The sequence below is a fragment of the Microtus oregoni genome, unplaced genomic scaffold, assembly GCF_018167655.1.
Source record: "Microtus oregoni isolate MIOR12 unplaced genomic scaffold, Mior012 000061F_ref0000440, whole genome shotgun sequence".
NCBI classification, from domain to species: Eukaryota; Metazoa; Chordata; class Mammalia; order Rodentia; family Cricetidae; genus Microtus; species Microtus oregoni.
In genome coordinates this window covers 9,616,952-9,636,579 of record NW_024543871.1, presented here as the reverse complement: position 1 = coordinate 9,636,579, position 19,628 = coordinate 9,616,952, and the positions used below count along the sequence as shown (strand labels likewise).

The 19,628-nt window shown below is 39.3% G+C and overlaps 1 protein-coding gene across 5 annotated transcripts in view; it reads left to right on the top strand.

Moving 5' to 3' along the window:
- Ofd1 (OFD1 centriole and centriolar satellite protein) overlaps positions 1-19,628 on the top strand; it is a 48,424-nt gene that overhangs the window by 13,508 nt on the left and 15,288 nt on the right. For all 5 annotated transcript variants that reach the window (XM_041639983.1, XM_041639981.1, XM_041639979.1 and 2 more), the window contains 9 exons: positions 464-571; positions 3,202-3,338; positions 3,643-3,816; positions 5,675-5,781; positions 8,551-8,670; positions 10,090-10,163; positions 11,359-11,450; positions 12,719-12,908; positions 13,899-14,029. In XM_041639983.1, the coding sequence (XP_041495917.1) occupies positions 464-571; positions 3,202-3,338; positions 3,643-3,816; positions 5,675-5,781; positions 8,551-8,670; positions 10,090-10,163; positions 11,359-11,450; positions 12,719-12,908; positions 13,899-14,029 (1,133 nt within the window). The remainder of the gene's footprint in view (positions 1-463; positions 572-3,201; positions 3,339-3,642; positions 3,817-5,674; positions 5,782-8,550; positions 8,671-10,089; positions 10,164-11,358; positions 11,451-12,718; positions 12,909-13,898; positions 14,030-19,628) is intronic.

The following is a 19,628-nucleotide window of genomic DNA, read 5'->3' as shown; positions in this document are numbered from 1 at the left end:
TCAACACTTGACACCAGTGATTTAATCTTCACAGTGTTATGTAGAAAATGTCTTTTATGTTATTAATTTATATTTATTTATGAGTTTCTGTGCATTTGTTTAATATTTAAAAGGTGATTATGTTTATCTTCCATGTAAATTTTCTTTCTGTGAATTTTGTCCAGGCCTTTTCCTATTTTTTGTTTTGATGATTGCTAAGAGTTCTTTGGCATTATAATGAGCCTCTCAGTATTGCAGAATCTTTTCCAGTATATCATTTGTCTTTTGACTTTATTTTATGACATATATAAATTTATAATTTTTGTGGTTATAGCAATTTCTGTATTCATTTTAAGGTTTATATCATGCTTGGAAGGACCTTTCCTTGGTAATCAAATGATGTTATAAAGCAAGACTTATAAACAGCAATAAAGCAATGGTTGAATGATATTCTGAAACAAAACTATGTATTATGCTTTTATAGGTTTTCTTATGAGTTTCTTAAAGGAATTGGCAGAATATCATCAAACTAAAGAGAGCTGTGACGTGGAAACGCAAACAAGTGACACATTTCCTAGCAAAGTGTCCCTAGGTAATTATAGCCTTCTTCAATTTTACTGGGGATCTTGTTATTATTTTGTTTTTGCCTGATTATTTTTTCAAGCAGGGTCTCAACTTATAACCCTGGCTAGACTTGAACTCACTGTGTAGACAGAGCTGGCCTCAAACTTTTGATTGTACTGCCTCTGCCTCCTCGGAATACTGATATTTTCAGATGTTTACCAACTCCCTTGACCTGTTTTATTTTTGGGAGAAGAAAATTGTTGTATTTATCATACTATGTGATTTTTCCCTGATCTGGAAAAATGCTACCTGTATGTAGGTGACAAGGAGATTCATTTTTGTCTGAAATTATGTTGCTGGATGTACCAGGAATTGCTTTCCACTCTCATAATATATCCTGAATGGCAGGGCTATACTGATCATTCATATAGGGATCCCAAGACCAGGTTCTTCCTTACATGTGGAAGTTAATCTGTCTTAACTAGGAAACTCATCTCATGTCTTCTCTGACTTTATTTTATAGCCATTAAATTAGTATGTGTCTTAGCCAGTGTTCTAGTGTTGTGAAGAATTTCTTTTTTTGGAGTTGGCTTACAGGTTTAGTCTATTATCATCATGGCAGGGAACATGGTGGCACATAGGCAGACATGGTGTTGGAGAAGTAGCTGAGAGTTCTATATCCAGATCCACAAGCAGCAGGAAGAGAGAGACACTGGGCCTATTTTGGGCTTTTGGAACCTCAAAGCCCCCCCTGAATGACATACTTACTCCAGCAAGGCCACAGTTACTCCAACAAGGCCACACCTCTTTATCCTTTCAAATAATGTCCCTTCCTGGTGACTAAGCATTCAAATATATTAGCCTGGGGGGTGGTGTTCTTATTCAAACCACCATAGTTTGTTACAAACTGTTTGCTTTGCAAAGAGAGAAGTCATTGTCTCATCATTTCACTTAATAGTTGAAACTGAGGTCCTCAGAGGGGAGAGCAATTTGGAAACTCCCATTTGGGTAGAGTTCAAGGTCTTTGGTCCAAGGCCTAGAGATTTTATACTCTGTGCCTTTCTATAATATCCTTCTACCTGTGCTAGCTAGTTTTTATTATCAACTCTACTTGAGACAACCTAGCCTTAAATATAAAGGGTCCTCAATTAAACAATTGCCTCCATCAGATTGGACTATGGGTACATCTGTGGAGAATTGTTTTGATTGATGTTGGAGGGACCAGCCCACTGTGGGCAACACCGTCACCTAGGAAGGGGCCCTGAGCTGTATATAAAAGTTGGCATTATGAGCCAGGAAAGAAGGCAATAAGCATTCCTCTGTGTTTCTGCTTGAGTTCCTGCTGACTTCCCTCAGTAATGGACTGTGACCTGGAATAAAAGCTGAAAATAAGCCTTTTCTTCTCTAGGTTGCTTTTGGTCATGGTGCTTGTCACAGCAATAGAAAGCAAACTAGACACTACCTTTTTGTTTTGTGTCAAAAAAGCTGGAAAGCAGTTATTTATAGTGATGTGCTTACGCACCTTTTTGGTTCGTCCTCACTTAGTAGTGCCTTTAACTTGTAGGAAGACAAGGAATTCATCATTTACAAAGATATATTCTACAACTAGGCCCTTAAGTATAGTTTAAATACCATTAGCAACACATTATGTATTAATTGCAAAGGAGAGCTTTCCAGTACTACAAAGCACATAGATAAATTTTAAATTTTCTAGTGGGTACATTTTAAAAAAATGAAAAGTAACAGGTGAAATTCATTTTAATCATTTAACCCAAAACATTCAAGATATTTAGCAAGTACTCAGTATAAAAATATTAATAGATATTTTATGTACATTTTTGTAGTAATTCCTGGATATCTAGTGTTTTATATTCACTAGAGCACAGCTCAGATTGGGCTCATTTCAAATACTCAGTGACTACATGTGGCTGGAAAGTCCTGTATCAGACTGTGTGGTTATGGCTCATTGGAAAATAAGTGAAGTGGCTGGAAAACATGCTCACAATTATGCCTGCTGCAAACGCTTGATGTTTTAATCTACTCCTGCTATCTCTTTCTTCCCATATGTGCTGTTGTGCATGCGATTGTACTCTACATTCATGTTTATCCTCTGATTCATGGTTGATTTGGCTATCTGGTTGGTTTAAGGACCAAGAGCCTCCTGGAAAGAGATCTGGCATGAGGCCTTGAGTTGGGCTTGATTGTATAGTAGTTGCTTGACCCTCTGGAAGTTACTCAAACTCTTTGTTCCTTACCTGTAAAATGCAAGAGTTAAAGTACATAGTTTTTATACTTTTAAAATCCTTGTTTTGATCATGTGTCAACTTTAATCCAAGTCCAAAGGTCTCTGCACTTAGAAACTGAGAAGAGGTTGATTTATACTTGTCATTTTATTATTGACATTTCAAACATTCAGAACAGTTGAAACATTGTTAGAGAGACTATTTGCTTGCATAGATGCTGCTGTGACATTTGTAATTATACTTGTTTATCACTTATCTCTCCACTTATCCAGACTTATATGGTTCTTGAATATATTTCAAAGTAGGTAGCAGGCATCTCTACACTTCCCTTTTAGTATAGTCTGCTTTGGGCCTCTTGCATACTTGACTGAGTTGATTTTATATTTCCTAATTGGCTGTGCTATTTTTTTAATAGCTGAGAAGTTTCAGCTTATCGATGAACAATTTGCAGATGCTTTTCCTCACCGTCCCAAGCTAGAATCTTTAGAGACAAAGTTAAATGAATATAAGAGAGAAATACAACACCAGCTTCAGGTAGAAATGTGTCAAAAGGTAAGCTGTACTTCTTGCTGCTATTAATGAGAGCTACTTTCACTTATCTTCTACGGTCCTAATCTTGTGGGGAAATATCTGAAAGTTTTTATTAAAGAGTAGAGTACTATACCGTTAATGTACATTTCTCTCCATTGATGTCATTTGTTCACATGTTTGCCCAAATCCTATAGGACAGTAAATGAGATAAAACTAAAAATGGATTAAAGATGTATTTGGACAGAACATTATTTAGTAACCTAATGAAGAGTGAATTTCTACTATTTTTTAGTAACTTTTTTCCGTTTATGTGCTCCATTCATAGTTGAAGTATTTTAGAGAAACTGAAATAACAAAAGTTAAGATGGAAGAGAAAAGAAAGTTTGAAAAAGAAATGGCTGAGTTCCGGAATGAATTTGAAAGAATTTGTCAAGCTAAAAATGAAGCCCTCATTTCTCAGGAAAAAAACACCCTGGAAAGAATTAAAAAGCACCGAGAGGTAATATCTGGAAATAATTTACTGGGTGGCTATGTCTTGCTGTTAGTGGCTTCGTTTACGATCCAGAAAGGACAGCTGATAGAACAAGGCTCTAGAGAAGCAGTTGGAACTGTAGTAGTCAAGAGTGCAGAGAGACAATTCAGACAAGCCCACATAGTCTTTGCTCTGCAGGGCAGAAAAGAAAGAACTGGAGTGAATGTCCATCCTGGGATTAGGAGACACTTGGCAAACAGCATCTATCTTGTTAGGCAAATTAGAGAGAGAGGGCTTCAGGGAGAGGCTTGGAAGTAAATAGTTACTATTGGACAAGGGGGAGCAGCTCTTTAAAGCAGAGAGGATATTACCATTACAACACCCAACTGAGGCATCAACTTGAAAGTGGAAGAGCAAGCCATGTTCTTGGACAAGAGGTTTCTGTTCTGACTCTGGGGAGGATTGATCATTTCTGAGTACCTGTTCCTCCCTTTCCTTGAGGGTGGGAAGGTAGCGGCAGTTGAGGAATGCTGTTTTGACAAGCTTCACTTGATTTGAGAAAGACAGCGTCAAGAATTAAAGACCTTGGGGCTCTGCTAGGGGATGAAGAGGGAAAAGACAGAACCAGGAAAGAAAGGGAGGGGCCCCCATTCTGGGGAAAATGAGGATATATGGCAGTCTCAGAGTGATCTAGGAGTAGGGTCTGAGAGGCTGTTCAGAGTAGCCCAGTCACATTGCAGGCAGAGATTTCCTTCAGGAAAACCTGTTTGCTAAGAGCGTGTCTTCAGCCAAACGGGACTTGGAGTACTCTTTTCAGTGTGCATCCAGAACAGTTGTCAGAAAATGTTCAAAATAGAAATGCTTCCCCCTAGAGTTCATCATTGCTCGGAATTTTCTTTTCTTTCTTTCTTTTTTTTTAAGGTTTTACGTGTTTATTATGCACATATGGATCTTGTGTTGATCCTGACCTGATGCTGTCTGAAAAATGACAATCTACAGAAGGGATGATGCATTTGTTATTTTTGTATCACTACGACCACACACATGACAGAAATATGACCTGTTATCTGGTACTAAATAGGACCCCTCTACTATGTGTCTAGCATATCTGAGAAATGGACTAATTTCATCTACGAGAATAAGCATAGATGTTTAAGATACTGGGTTATGTTTAGATTAACAACTTTATCTTCAACATAGGTGACTGACTAGATCCCTATTTAGTTAATATTACATGAAAGTGTTGAAGATACCATGCCTTTGGATGCTTGTCCACATCTCTCCCTGTTAAGGCTGTACTATTCTTCATGTCACCTCAGTGACTTCTTCCCCAGCTCACTGAGTATCTCATACAGGTGTTTTTCCTGCATGTGGTCTTTATATATTTCATGTGTGAGATCATTACATCCTCATGTGATTGTTTTTCCCTCAACCAAATTATGAGATCCTTAAAGACAAGGAACTTTTCTGCTCCTGGTGTTGTTTTGTTCACTGGATGGTCACTGGATGACCCATAAACTGAAACATTTAGGCACCATCCTCAATCACCATGGAGATTCTATTTTGGAATTCATTGCTGACTGCACATGTTTAATGTTTTTCCTGCTGATTCAGAACTTATCAAATTTTTGAGTAAGGGAATATGAGGGTTGTTAAAGAACTAGACTAGGGATGTTAGGAATATAGCACAGTGTAGTTTATCATTCATTGAGGGACTAATTTTGTTTACAAGAAAGTACATTTTTATGCAAACTATAATATAGACTTAAAAAGCAAATCTTGATGAAATCTCTTCAAGGAGAAATTGTTACCCTAAATATCTGTAACTTTCAGTATTTTTATTTTATTTTGCTTGCTTGTTAATAATAAATGCTTTCCTATGCAGATTGAAACGAAAGAAATTTATGCTCAAAGACAACTTCTACTAAATGACATAGATTTGCTTAGAGGTAGAGAAGCAGAGCTGAAGGAAAGAATTGAAGCTTTTGAATTGTAAGTAATACATGTTCTTTTTGGATGTGCAAAAGTTGTACTAAGTATTATGTTTAAATTTTCTAGCCTTTTCCAAAAGATTTTGTGTGTAATATCTGCAAGGGTATATGCAAGTATACTCACCCATATGTGCCTATGTAGGTCAGAGGTCAATGTCAGACATCTTTATCAATCACCACCTTATTTTTTACAGGGTCTTTCATTGATTGGCTTGAAGCTCATTGATTGTCTAGACTTACTGAACAACAAGCTCTGTGCATCCATGCCTTTCTTTGATCACCCCTACCATTTCTGGCTTTTATATGGATATTGGGGATCTGAACTCAGGTCCTTATGCTTGTACAGCAAGCACTTTCTTTACTGAGCCATCTCCCCAGCCAAATAGAAACCTAGTGTGGTAGTGTATGTCTGTAATCCCAGCACTTATGAAGGGTGAGTCAGGGTTATTTCCAGGGGTTTAAGACCAGCTCAAGCTCCATGGTCAGTTCTAGGTCAGCCTGGATTCTTGAATCAGACTTTCAGGCCTGCTACATTTACATGCTCTGTACTCAAAGAAAGGAAATACAATAGTCTGACTTGGGTAGAGCTATTTCTCATTGTGTTGATACCCCACCTAATAACAAAACAAAACAAAGCAAAATTGCCAGGGAGAGTCCTGGCTGTGAAGGTGATATCAACTGCTTTAGAAGGTACAGCTTGTAGGGAGGCGAGCTTGGAGTTCTTTGTATGAAGTAATAAGGGCGGCGGCGGGGCTGCGTCCCCAACACCCCATCCGCCTGCCCTGCTAGCTTATGCCCCGAAATAATTACACGGACGCTGTATTCTTTTAAACACTGCTTGGCCCATTCTCTTCTAGGCTAATTCTCACATATTAATTTAGCCCATTTCTAATCATCTGTGTGTAGCACCCCAAGGTGCGCTTACCGGGAAGATTCTAGCCTATGTCCATCCTGGGTCGGAGCTTCATCCCGGGAGCGGGGCATGGCGTCTCTCTCAGGCGTCTGCTGCTGAGAGGAGAGCTTTCGAGTCTCTGACCTCACTTCCTCTTCCTCCCAGCGTTCTGTCCTGTTTTCTCCTCCCATCTATCCTCTAACCAATAAAATGGGCCAGGGCAGTGCCTTTATTAGCCAATGACCTTCCTCCATCATTTGTAAACTATTAGATAACAAGTTGGGCACCGTGATGAAATATTTCTATCAGACTGCCTTGAGGCTAGACAACTTGGAGGTATTCCTAATGCTTCAGCATATACTTTGCTTTGCAGCTGCCTTCAGTTATCATACCTGATAGTTTCTTATATGTAGCTGAACTTCAGGCATCCTGGCCTGCTCCAGTTACCCACTTTGTACTCCAATAAGGAAATGTGGTTTAACTTGGCTTGTCATGGAACCATTTCTTGTGATGGGGGCAGGGGTGCTACTTAACATGTTCTAAGTGTTCAGGATGCTTCATCCTTCAGTTTTACCTGGGACTGCTAGCAAGCCCACCACCTGTAGTGTGTGCATATAACCTTTTTTCCCCATTAGAATCAACTGTTAGCACTCAATAGGTACTCTAGGAGTCTAGTGCATTAAAGAACTTGTCACTGTCTCAGTTCATTTGATTTCTTCTTTACCTAACTTTTTTACCTCCACTCCTGCTCTGCCCTCCTAAGCATTCGGCTAAATTAAGTGTACTTGCTGGTGCATGCCTTTCCAGGTTAGCCAGCAGAGGGTGCTGGTGCTGATACATAGAGTTTATACCCAGTTCTTAGACCAGTGAGCTTTGGGTAGTGCTTTTCAGAATGGCTTGTTCTCTGCAGCACTCTGGAAAGTGGAGAACTGCCAGTACTGCTCATCTAACCTCACTAGGAGGAACTTGTTGAGTCAACGTATAGCAAGGATATGGTCCTTCCTTCCCTCCCTCCCTCCTTAAATCCCTTCTTCCATCCCCTCTCTTCATATTTAATCAATGGATTATTAAATGTTGAAAGCTTATCTTCTACCTTGAGTATCTATGGGCTAGTGAAATAGATACAACAGTTGTAATAAGTATTATAAAAAGTTATGTATATAAGATAACTTTTTTTTGTGCTTTTATAACATCCTTCTTCACCCCTGAATTGATTATGACCACTTACCATCTCTAGATAGGCTTTAGTTTGAGATATAGTCTCACTTTTTTAAAACCTGGCCAACCTGAAACTCATTATGTAGACCAGGCTGGCCTTGAACTTGAAATGATCCTTCTGCTTCTGCTGTCTAGTGCTGAGATTATAGGCATGGGGCACTGTGGTCATGATGTAACCAGTTTGCTTATTTTTTTGTGTGTATTTAATTTTAAAATGAATCTGTTTATTGGTGTGTGACTGGGTGAATGTGCAGCACAGCAGTGCACACATAGAGGTTAGAGGACGACTTATGATGAGTCAGTTCTTTCCTTCTACCATGAAGATGTGGATCCTGGGTATTGAACTCAGGCTTGGCAACAAGTGCCTTTACACTGCCCTCCTAGCCAGTTTTTAAGTGTTAATTAGCTCCTATAAGGAAGTACTTTGGCTTGATTCCTTCCTGCTTCTTTAAGCCAGAGACCCCTATCCTGCTCCCTCCCTAGTTCTGATATATTGTAAACTAGGTCAGTTTGTAAAATATAGGAAGACTTCTGTCTTTTTCACTTCCTATTAGTACAGTTACATATATTTCAGTCTGTTGTCATGCAGATATTTTTCTTCAAATTTATTACATCAGATATTGTACTTTGTTTGTTTTATATGTTTTTTATTCATCTCAGGACCCAGAAGCTCCAAGAAGAAAAATATAAAAGTGAGGCTGAGGCACTTCAGAGACGGGAACAGAATCTGAAGAACATTGAGGAGACTTATGATCAGAAGCTCAAAACTGAACTTTTAAAGTAATTGTTTGGCATTTTTAAAGAAGTAGTATGTTTAAATTAAGTTGGTAAAAATGTGAACAAAAGATGATGTATATACGGCTAATATTTACATGTCAAAGTTTAGTGTTTGAGCAAATCTATTTTCTATGACAAATCAAACCTTTTTCATGCGTACTTGAGTTAAGATGGTTTTTAAAGCATCCAGTGTAGAGAATTACATCAAATGCTTTTATTCATAGCTTCTCTGGCTGTGAAGGCTTGTGATTTACTTTAACCTTACATGTGTAAATATGTATTATATTGTATACTTTTTCCCTTTAACTTTAGGGCACCATATGACTTGCTTAGCTTGTGTAGCTGATTAGCTGTAAAATTGGAATTCTAATCACTTTAGTCATCTTTCTCATGTTGCCACTGAGACGTTCATATTAATAACAGTTTACAAATTACTAAGGTAGAATTGGATCGTGAACATGTATGTGCTTTGTATTCCCTCAAGACACTGTAAATCCAGGATCAAAAGGAACTAAAGTGAACTATATAAAGCAAAAGATGATACAGGGGAGGGAAAATATGACAGCTATGGTTACTTTGGTCTACCCTCCTTCCCTCCTGCTTTTTGCTATGTAGTCCAGGTTGACTCGAAATTCTTTACTCTCCTGACTCCAGGCTCCCAATTTCAGTGATAGCAGATGTGTGCCATTATGCCCAGGTACCTTAGCTTTTCTCTAGTCCTAATTTTACGTACCAGTGAATAGAATCCTAGAGCAAAGACAATTGTATGGCAGCTTTTCTCAGTGGCAGCTGTACATGCTCCGTCTAATAGCCTTTAATATTTGTCTTTGGTTTTAGCAAATGTAGGGGTGGAGGATGTTCATCACAGGAGGGTTTGTCTTTCTTTTCATCCATCTCTGACTAGTGACAACTGAAGAAAATAAGTAAAATTTCATGGAAACATCCCTTTTGCTATTGCTGATGTGGATAAAATACCAGTAGTATCTCAGTTGCACATAAACTCTAAGAGCACAAGTTCTTATCCTGGTTGGGGTTGGGGAGCTTGTGCAGGCAGATTACAAGTGACTGACTGCCTTGCTATCTCTGGGGATGTAAAATCTGTTATGTGCTAGTTAAGCTTTGCTTTGTTTCCTTTAATGCTCTCTGTAACAATTGAGACCAGTTGAGACTAGTTGAAATGGAGTTGTTTTCAGTAACCCTATGATAACACTCTTCATTTTGTGTGATTAAGTTTTGGGGCCAAATTTATAGGATAGAGGCAGGGTTTTACTGGACATTTGATGTTTAGAATTCAGTTACCTGGCCTTAGAACTTTTGAAGTTTCTCCTCAGCCATGTTGGCACCCTTAGATAAGCTCCTTAGGGTTAGTGATCTTTTTCAGGGAGATGACAAGGACCTCATTTCAGTCTTTCTGATTCTCAGATACCAACTGGAACTAAAGGATGACTACATTGCTAGAACAAATAAACTACTAGAAGAGGAAAGGAAGAATAAAGGTGATTTGGGTGGCTGGCTTATTTTAGATCTGATATAGGTTATTATCCTTCTAAGTTGCATCTGTTTTATATTCTTAAATACAGCTTTCGCTTTTTACAGAATGCTTATTTACATATTATTTGTCAGAGGGAGGGGATGTATTGCTATGGTGTGCATGTGAAGATCAGAGGACTTATAGGACTTGGTTTTTTTCCTTCTACCACGTGGGTCTCTAACATTGAAATTGGGTTGTCAGATTTAGCAGCAAGTGTTTTTACCCACCAGTCCATTTCACTGGCTCTTCATTGATTTTTTTTTAAGATTTATTTATTTTATGTGTATGGGTGTTTTGCCTGCACATAGGTCTGTGTGCCATGTGCATGTGGTGCTTGTGGAGACCAGTAGAGAGCATTGGATCTCCTGGAGCTGATACAAATTGTTAGCTGCCATGTGGATACTGGGAATTGAGCCCAGGTCTTCTAAAAGAGCAGCCACTGCTCTTAACCACTGAGTCATCTTTCCAGCCCCATTTATAGAAAATTTTACTTTCTCTGTCCTCTGACCAGGTTTAATAGTTTTTTTCATACATGTCATTATACTTCCTAAGCTCTCAAGTTTACATAGATCTGAGGCTATGAAAGTTGAATAATTTTTTAATTTTCAGATATTTTACATTTTAAGATATTTGTGAGAAATTGTGAAAAGAATATGAACTTTGGAAATTTCAAACATTTTTTGAAATAAACTGAAACTGCTTACTTGCTATTAACTAGATACCAACTGTGTGACTCCTTTTGCTCATGTCTTATAGAAGCAGATGTATCTCTTGTAGGATAACACTATTGTGTACTTAGATTTGTGAAATTTTCTTTTGATATTTATCTGCATAGACTTGTGTTAGAGGAAGGAAAAACTACAGAAGGAAAACTACAGATCTTTGCTTTTTAAAGAAAGTAGATGCCGTTAGCAGATCCCATACCCTTCCCAGGTGTAGTAACTGGTTGGCATGTGAACATACATGACACATGTTAACTCATCATTCACTGGGTAATGGGATTTATTTCTTATTTGCCCACTAAATTTTGACTTATACACTTGTTGCTTTAGACTATGCAGCAATAGTTATTTAGGTCTCATAGAGTGACCATGAATTATTAAATGTTTTTTGTGTTCAGTAGGAAATCACTATTTAATTGGTTCTTTTTTATTCCCTAGAAAAAACAATTCATTTGCAAGAGGAACTCACACTTATTAATTCAAAAAAGGAAGACCTCACTAAATCTGTAAATCGTATGAAAGAAGTTGAGGTAATTGTAAAACTCCTTTTTTAGTTTTTTTAATGACATGTTAAGGGTTTAATACTATTTTTATTTACAGAGAACATAGGGGTGTTTGGAGAGTTATTTATTTTTATTTTTGTGCATTGGAGCTTTGCCTGTGTGTATAGTGCCCATGGAGGGCAGAAAAAGGACATAAGGTCCCCTGGAACTGGAGTTACAGAGGGTTCTTAGCTGTCATGTAGGTGTGTAGGTATCAAACCTCTGTCCTTTGGAAGAGCAGTTTGTGCTCTTAACATTGAACTACCTCTCCAGCCCCATAGGCCTTTTTGACGTGTTTGAACTGATTATTTTATGACTAAGAAGGTGATAGATTCAGTTGATGCAGTAGGCTCTAATTTCAAGCAAAGGCACATAGGGACATAGGAAAAGAACTTGTATCTAAGAGTCCTGCTGCTCGAATAGTACCTCCCTCTGTTACTGCTTATATGCCTTTATGTGAGTGTAATCTTGGCGATATTTCTAACAATGCATGAATTTTGGGTGAGTTGGGTGAACTACCCATAATAGATGGCGAGCATATCTTAGCTTCTATCTTAGCCTCTTCTTTTTCATTGGTAGCTATTACAATTTTCTATCACTACATCATTCTTTTACAGGCTGTCTTTAGACAAAGTAAAATTTTTACATACCACTGATACTATACTATCTTTAGTGGTATGCTTGTCATGTAATGTCCAAAACTAAAACTTTAAGTAGTTAAAGGAGATTGTAGCTGGGTGTAGTGCTGCACACATTTGATGCTAGCACCCAGGAGGCAGGCAGATCTGAGTTTCAGGCCAGCCAGGGCTAAATGTGACCTGTCTAAAACAAAACAAACAACAAAAACCCAAACTGAAGTAGATACTATAGGTTAAAATTTACCTTTGCAGCCTTGAGATTTGTGTAGGCTTTCATATCCAGATATGGGACACCTAAGGAAAGGAAAGCACCTCACAGCAGTAGAGATTGTTTCCACCTTTTATCTGTTCATGTTTTAAAAATGTCTTGTTAAGTTGTGCTGATGTATTGCTAGCATTTGAGAATTGACTCTATACTCTTTCATTACTTCATAGGACAGAGGTCTATTGATACAGACTCTGAGCTTCCTCTGGCCTATCACCAGTGCAGAAGGCCTGACCTCTGTTTGGTAGTCACTGTCATTCATTTATGATCTTAGATTCAGACAGCCTTCCAGCCTTTACCTTTACAGTGCTGTGAAAGTTATTTAGATGTAAGTTTTCCTTTTTCAATTTTAGCTGGAGCTAGAGTCTGTCAAAGCCCAGTTTTTGGCAATGTCAAAACAAAACCACTTGCTGAATGAAAAGATGAAAGAGATGAGTGATTACCCATTACTGAAAGAAGAGAAAGTGGAGCTTCAGGCACAAAATAAATTACTTAAACAGCAACTGGAAGAGACTAGGAATGAGAACTTACGTCTCCTAGACCGTATGTCTTTTTTTCTGATCTGTCTGTTTCTGTAACTTACATTAGGTGGGGATTATAGAACAACTTCGTATCTGTAAGGAAAGCTTACTTTGGGAGAATCTTTTAAGATCCTTACATTGGAGCTGCTTTCTTTTTGCTTGCTATTATATAATTAGTAGTTTCATTTTAAGTAATATTTGTTAAATAGCTGCCTCTGTGTGTGACTTCCGGGTTCAAGCCCTCTGACTAATTGCCTTGGTTGAGCCAGTAAGCACTTGGAGCGAGGCCGGGAGAGGAGGTTGAATTATAGTTATTTCTACTCTTAGCCTTGATCTCCAGGTCCAGCAGTCTGGACTGCTTATATACTGTGCTTCTCAGACAAGAGAACTCACAGTCACTGCTGGAGGCCTCCCATTAGTCCTCTGTGCCTGTGCCTACTCAGTGTACCTCTGGAAACTTGTTCCTCTCCCAAGCCTCCTAGTCCTTATAGAGCACTAACATTGTGGCTCTGTTTCTACTACCTTCTCCTTTATAATTACCCTACAAAGGCACATTTTATTAATGGGGTTCTTGGGTGACCCAAATGGAGAGTACCATCAGCCTTATTTCTATAGCCTGACTGCCATGGGCTGCTGTTCAGATGGGGTGAAACCAGGGACATGCACTGACTGGTGACAAATAGGGACTTCTTTCTTAAAATATCATCTGCATGTGGTAGAGGGAAGAGATAGGCTATTGAGTTAATTTAAGAATTTGAAAGAATTCTTTAACTTAGAGGGCTCCTGGAGGAATAAAGTTATATTAATATGAATTAAATGATTTTATTCTGAAATTTGTGAATCAGGATTGTTCTTAGGCCATTTAGTAGAAGTGGTAGAACATTAATTGCATGTGTACAAAGAAAGGAAAATTTAAACCTCTTTAAAGAACTGCTTTTTTAAAAAGTGAAATAAGCAATTTTAAGATTGATAATAACTAGGAATGTTTTTCTTTTTTTTTCTTAAACCTTAGGTATAACTCAGCCACCTCCTGAGCTTTTGGTTTTTCAGAAAGAATTACAGAAAGCAGAACATGCTATGGCACTGGAACATCAGGAATTTGAAACTCATAGGCAAGCCCTGCAGAAACAACTACAGAGTGAAGTGAGTCTTGTTCCTTCTTTTTGTGGGTATTATGCCAGTCTACTTTGTAGTAGTTATAGAACCTTTCAATGTGCCACACCAGCGAAAATCAGATTTATTTGAATACAAAGAATTTCTCCCCCAACATTGCAAAGGAGCCTTTCTCATATGAGAAAATTCTCTGATGTTTCTGACTTTATATTCCTATAATAGCACTGAATGAAAAGTAAATTCATCTAGCTGTAAACTTCTCAGAGGTCCTGGTAATTCCCACCATGAGTTTCTTGATTCCTGCTTTGTGGCATACACACATCCACTGTGTCTCTGTAATTGCTGTCTTCGTGCAGTAGAATAGCTAGCTGTTTTTAGACTTAAATTGAAAAGGGAGCTTTCGGCGCCAGGAGACCCAGCATTGGGGTGAGTTTCTGGCCCACGGCGCCAGCCTGGGACGGGGAGCTCGGGGGTTTCTTGGCCCCCTGCCCTGCTTGGGCTCTCTGCTGCCTCTTTCTTCCTGGCCCACCCAGCTTCCGTCCAGAGCCCTCCCCACTTCGCCCCCACTGCCCTCTTTTGGCGCGTGGCATCGCCCAGCGCAGCCTATCTGGGCGCTGGGTCCGAGTACCCGGGGCTCCCGGGCGGGCAGCAGTTCCTTTGTTTCTGTGGCCTGCCTGCACCAAGCGGGGTAGGCGCTTTGTCTGCGAGCTGCCCAACCAGCACGGAGGCCTGATCTTTCGGCGCCAGGAGACCCAGCATTGGGGTGAGTTTCTGGCCCACGGCGCCAGCCTGGGACGGGGAGCTCGGGGGTTTCTTGGCCCCCTGTCCTGCTTGGGCTCTCTGCAGGGCCTCTACTCCCCGGGTGCTGCCTCTTTCTTCCTGGCCCACCCAGCTTCCGTCCAGAGCCCTCCCCACTTCGCCCCCATTGCCCTCTTTTGGCGCGTGGCATCGCCCAGCCCAGCCTATCTGGGCGCTGGGTCCGAGTACTCGGGGCTCCCGGGCGGGCAGCAGTTCCTTTGTTTCTGTGGCCTGCCTGCACCATGCGGGGTAGGCGCTTTGTCTGCGAGCTGCCCAACCAGCACGGAGGCCTGATCTTTCGGCGCCAGGAGACCCAGCATTGGGAGAGCCAACATTGGGGAGAGACAGCGTTTGGTAGGCAAGGAGACCTAATCCGGTAAAAGAAGATCCATAGGGAGCATTTGGAAGAAGAGATGGGCCGACGTCAAGGCAAGAACTCGCCCAACAAGCTGAAAAGCAACATGAAGCTACCAGAAACAAGCGACCTCACAACGGGAGGACAAGAACCCCTTAATCAAGAGGAAGGAGAAAAGATTGACTTCATGAAAGTGATTGACACCCTTAAACAGCATGTAAAAAACGCCCTTATAGAAATGGATGAGAAATATAACAGAAAGTTTGAAGAATTGAATAAATCAGTGAATGATACCCTAGAAAACCAAGGAAAAACAATCAAACAGATAATGGAAACAGTTCAAGACCTGAAAACTGAAATGGAGGCAAAGAAGAAAACACAAACAGAGGGCCGTCTGGACATGGAAAATCTAGGTAAACGAATAGAGACTACAGAATCAAGCATAACCAGCAGAATACAAGAGATAGAAGAAAGACTCTCGGATTCTGAAGATACCATAGAGAAAATAAACACACTGATCAAAGAAAACAGCAAGTCCAACAAACTCTCATCACAAAACATTCAGGAAATATGGGACACAATAAAAAGACCAAACCTAAGAATAATAGGAGTAGAAGAAGGAGAAGAAGGGCAGCTCAATGGTCCAGAAAATCTATTTAATAAAATTATAGAAGAAAACTTTCCCAACCTAAGGAAAGATTTTCCTATGAAGGTGCAAGAAGCATACAGAACACCGAATAGGCTGGATCAAAAAAAAACATCCCCTCGCCATATAATTATCAAAACACAAAGCATACAGAATAAGGAAAGAATATTAAGAGCTGCAAAGGAAAAAGGCCAAATTGCTTATAAAGGTAAACCTATCAGACTTACACCTGACTTCTCCATGGAAACCATGAAAGCCAGAAGGTCCTGGATAGATGTACTGCAGAAACTGAGAGACCATGGGTGCAAGCCCAGATTACTATACCCAGCCAAGCTTTCATTCACTATAAATGGAGAAAATAAAATTTTCCAGGATAAAAACAAATTTAAACAATACGCAGCCACAAATCCAGCCTTACAGAAAGTAATTGAAGGAAAATCACTAACCAAGGAGTCCAACAATGACCACAATAACTCAGACATCTAGAGACCCTTCACCAACACAAAACAAAGAAGGGAAACACACAAACTCTACGACTAAAAAAAAATGACCGGAGTTAACAACCACTGGTCATTAATATCACTTAATGTCAATGGACTCAACTCACCTATAAAAAGGCACAGGCTAAGAGATTGGATAAGAAAACAGGATCCAACATTCTGCTGTTTACAAGAAACACACCTCAACCACAAAGACAGGCACCTACTCAGAGTAAAGGGCTGGGAAAAGGCCTATCAAGCAAATGGACCTAAGAAACAGGCAGGTGTGGCCATACTAATCTCTAACAAAGTTGACTTTAAACTTAAATCAATCAGAAGAGATGGAGAGGGGCATTTTATACTCATAACAGGAACAGTTCATCAGGATGAAGTCTCAATCCTGAACATCTATGCCCCTAATATAAAAGCACCCACGTACATAAAAGAAACATTGCTAAAATTCAAGGCAGCCATCAAACCGCACACACTAATAGTAGGAGACTTCAACACTCCTCTCTCACCAATGGACAGGTCAATCAGACAGGAACCTAACAGAGAAATAAGAGAATTAGTGGAGGTAATGAATCAAATGGACTTAACAGACATCTATAGAACATTCCATCCAAATAGGAAAGAATATACCTTCTTCTCTGCAGCTCATGGAACCTTCTCGAAAATCGACCACATAGTCGGTAACAAAGCAAACATCCACAGTTACAAAAAAATATTAGTAACCACCTGTGTCTTATCAGATCACCATGGATTAAAGTTAGAATTCAACAATAATGCTACCCCCAGAAAGCATACAAAGTCATGGAAACTGAACAGTCAACTATTGAACCATAGCTGGATTAAGGAAGAAATCAAGAAAGAAATTAAAGTCTTCCTGGAATTCAATGAAAATAAAGAAACAACATACTCAAACTTATGGGACACTATGAAAGCAGTCCTAAGAGGAAAGTTCATAGCACTAAGTGCCCACTTAAAGAAAACAGAGAAAGCTCACATTGGAGACTTAACAGCCCACCTGAAAGCTCTAGAAAAAAAAGAAGCAGACTCACCTAGGAGGAGTAGAAGACTGGAAATAATCAAAATGAGGGCTGAAATCAACAAAATAGAAACACAGAAAACAATGCAAAAAATCAATGAAACAAAAAGCTGGTTCCTGGAGAATATCAACAAGATTGACAAACCACTATCCAAGCTAATCAAACGGCAGAGAGAGAATTTGCAAATTAATAAGATCAGAAATGAAAAGGGGGACATAACCACAGACACAGAGGAAATTCAGAGAATCATTAGATCTTACTACAAAAGCCTATATGCCACAAAATTGGAAAATGTAAAGGAAATGGATACTTTTTTAGATAAATATCATATACCAAAGTTAAATCAGGACCTGGTGAACAATCTAAATAGACCTGTTAGTCGCGAAGAATTAGAAGAGGTTATCAAAAACCTCCCTACCAAAAAAAGCCCAGGACCAGATGGTTTCAATGCGGAATTCTACCAGATCTTCCAAGAAGATCTAATACCTATACTCCTTAATGTATTCCACAAGATAGAAACAGAAGGGTCATTACCAAACTCCTTTTATGAAGCCACAATTACTCTGATACCAAAACCACTCAAAGACTCAACCAGGAAAGAGAACTACAGGCCAATCTCACTCATGAATATCGACGCAAAAATCCTCAACAAAATACTGGCAAATCGAATCCAAGAACACATCCGAAAAATTATCCATTATGATCAAGTAGGCTTCATTCCTGAGATGCAGGGCTGGTTCAACATACGAAAATCTATCAATGTAATCCAGCATATAAATAAACTGAAAGAAAAAAACCATATGATCATTTCATTAGATGCTGAAAAAGCATTTGACAAAATTCAACATCCATTTATGTTAAAAGTCTTGGAGAGATTAGGGATACAAGGGTCATACCTAAATATAATAAAAGCTATATACAGCAAGCCGACAGCTAACATCAAATTAAACGGAGAGAAACTCAAAGCCATCCCACTTAACTCAGGAACACGACAAGGCTGTCCACTCTCCCCATACCTCTTCAATATAGTGCTTGAAGTTCTAGCAATAGCAATAAGACAACATAATGGAATCAAGGGGATTCGAATTGGAAAGGAAGAAGTTAAACTTTCGTTATTTGCAGATGATATGATAGTGTACATAAGCGACCCCAAAAATTCTACCAAAGAACTCCTACAGCTGATAAACAGCTTTAGTAATGTGGCAGGATACAAGATCAACTCCAAAAAATCAGTCGCCCTCTTATACACAAAGGATATGGAAGCAGAGAGGGAAATCAGAGAAGCTTCACCATTCACAATAGCCAAAAACAGCATAAAATATCTTGGGGTACATCTAACCAAGGAAGTGAAAGATCTATTTGACAAGAACTTTAAGGCATTGAAGAAAGAAATTGAAGAGGATACCAAAAAATGGATGGACCTCCCTTGCTCTTGGATTGGGAGGATCAACATAGTAAAAACGGCAATTCTACCAAAGGCTATTTATAGATTCAATGCAATCCCCATCAAGATCCCATCAAAATTCACCTGATTTTCGATAAAGGAGCTAAAAGTATAAAATGGAAGAAAGAAAGCATCTTCAACAAATGGTGCTGGCACAACTGGATGTCATCTTGTAGAAGAATGAAAATAGACCCTTATCTATCACCGTGCACAAAACTCAAGTCCAAATGGATTAAAGACCTCAATATCAGCCCGAACACACTGAACCTGATAGAAGAGAAAGTGGGAAGTACCCTACAGGAGCTGGGCACAGGAGATCGCTTCCTATGTATAACCCCAGAAGCACAGACATTAAGGGCAACATTGAATAAATGGGACCTACTTAAACTGAGAAGCTTCTGTAAAGCAAAGGACATAGTCAATAAGACACAAAGGCAACCTACTGATTGGGAGAAGATCTTCACCAACCCCACAACAGACAAAGGTCTGATCTCCAAAATATATAAAGAACTCAAGAAACTAGACTTTAAAATGCTAATTAACCCAATTAAAAAATGGGGCACTGAACTGAACAGAGAATTCTCAGCAGAGGAAGTTCAAATGGCCAAAAGACACTTAAAGTCGTGCTCAACTTCCTTAGCAATCAGGGAAATGCAAATCAAAACAACTTTGAGATATCATCTTACACCTGTCAGAATGGCTAAAGTCAAAAACACCAAGGATAACCTTTGCTGGAGAGGCTGTGGAGGAAAGGGTACCCTCATCCATTGCTGGTGGGAATGCCATCTTGTGCAACCACTGTGGAAGTCAGTGTTTCGGTTTCTCAGGAAATTCGGGATCAACTTACCCCTGGACCCA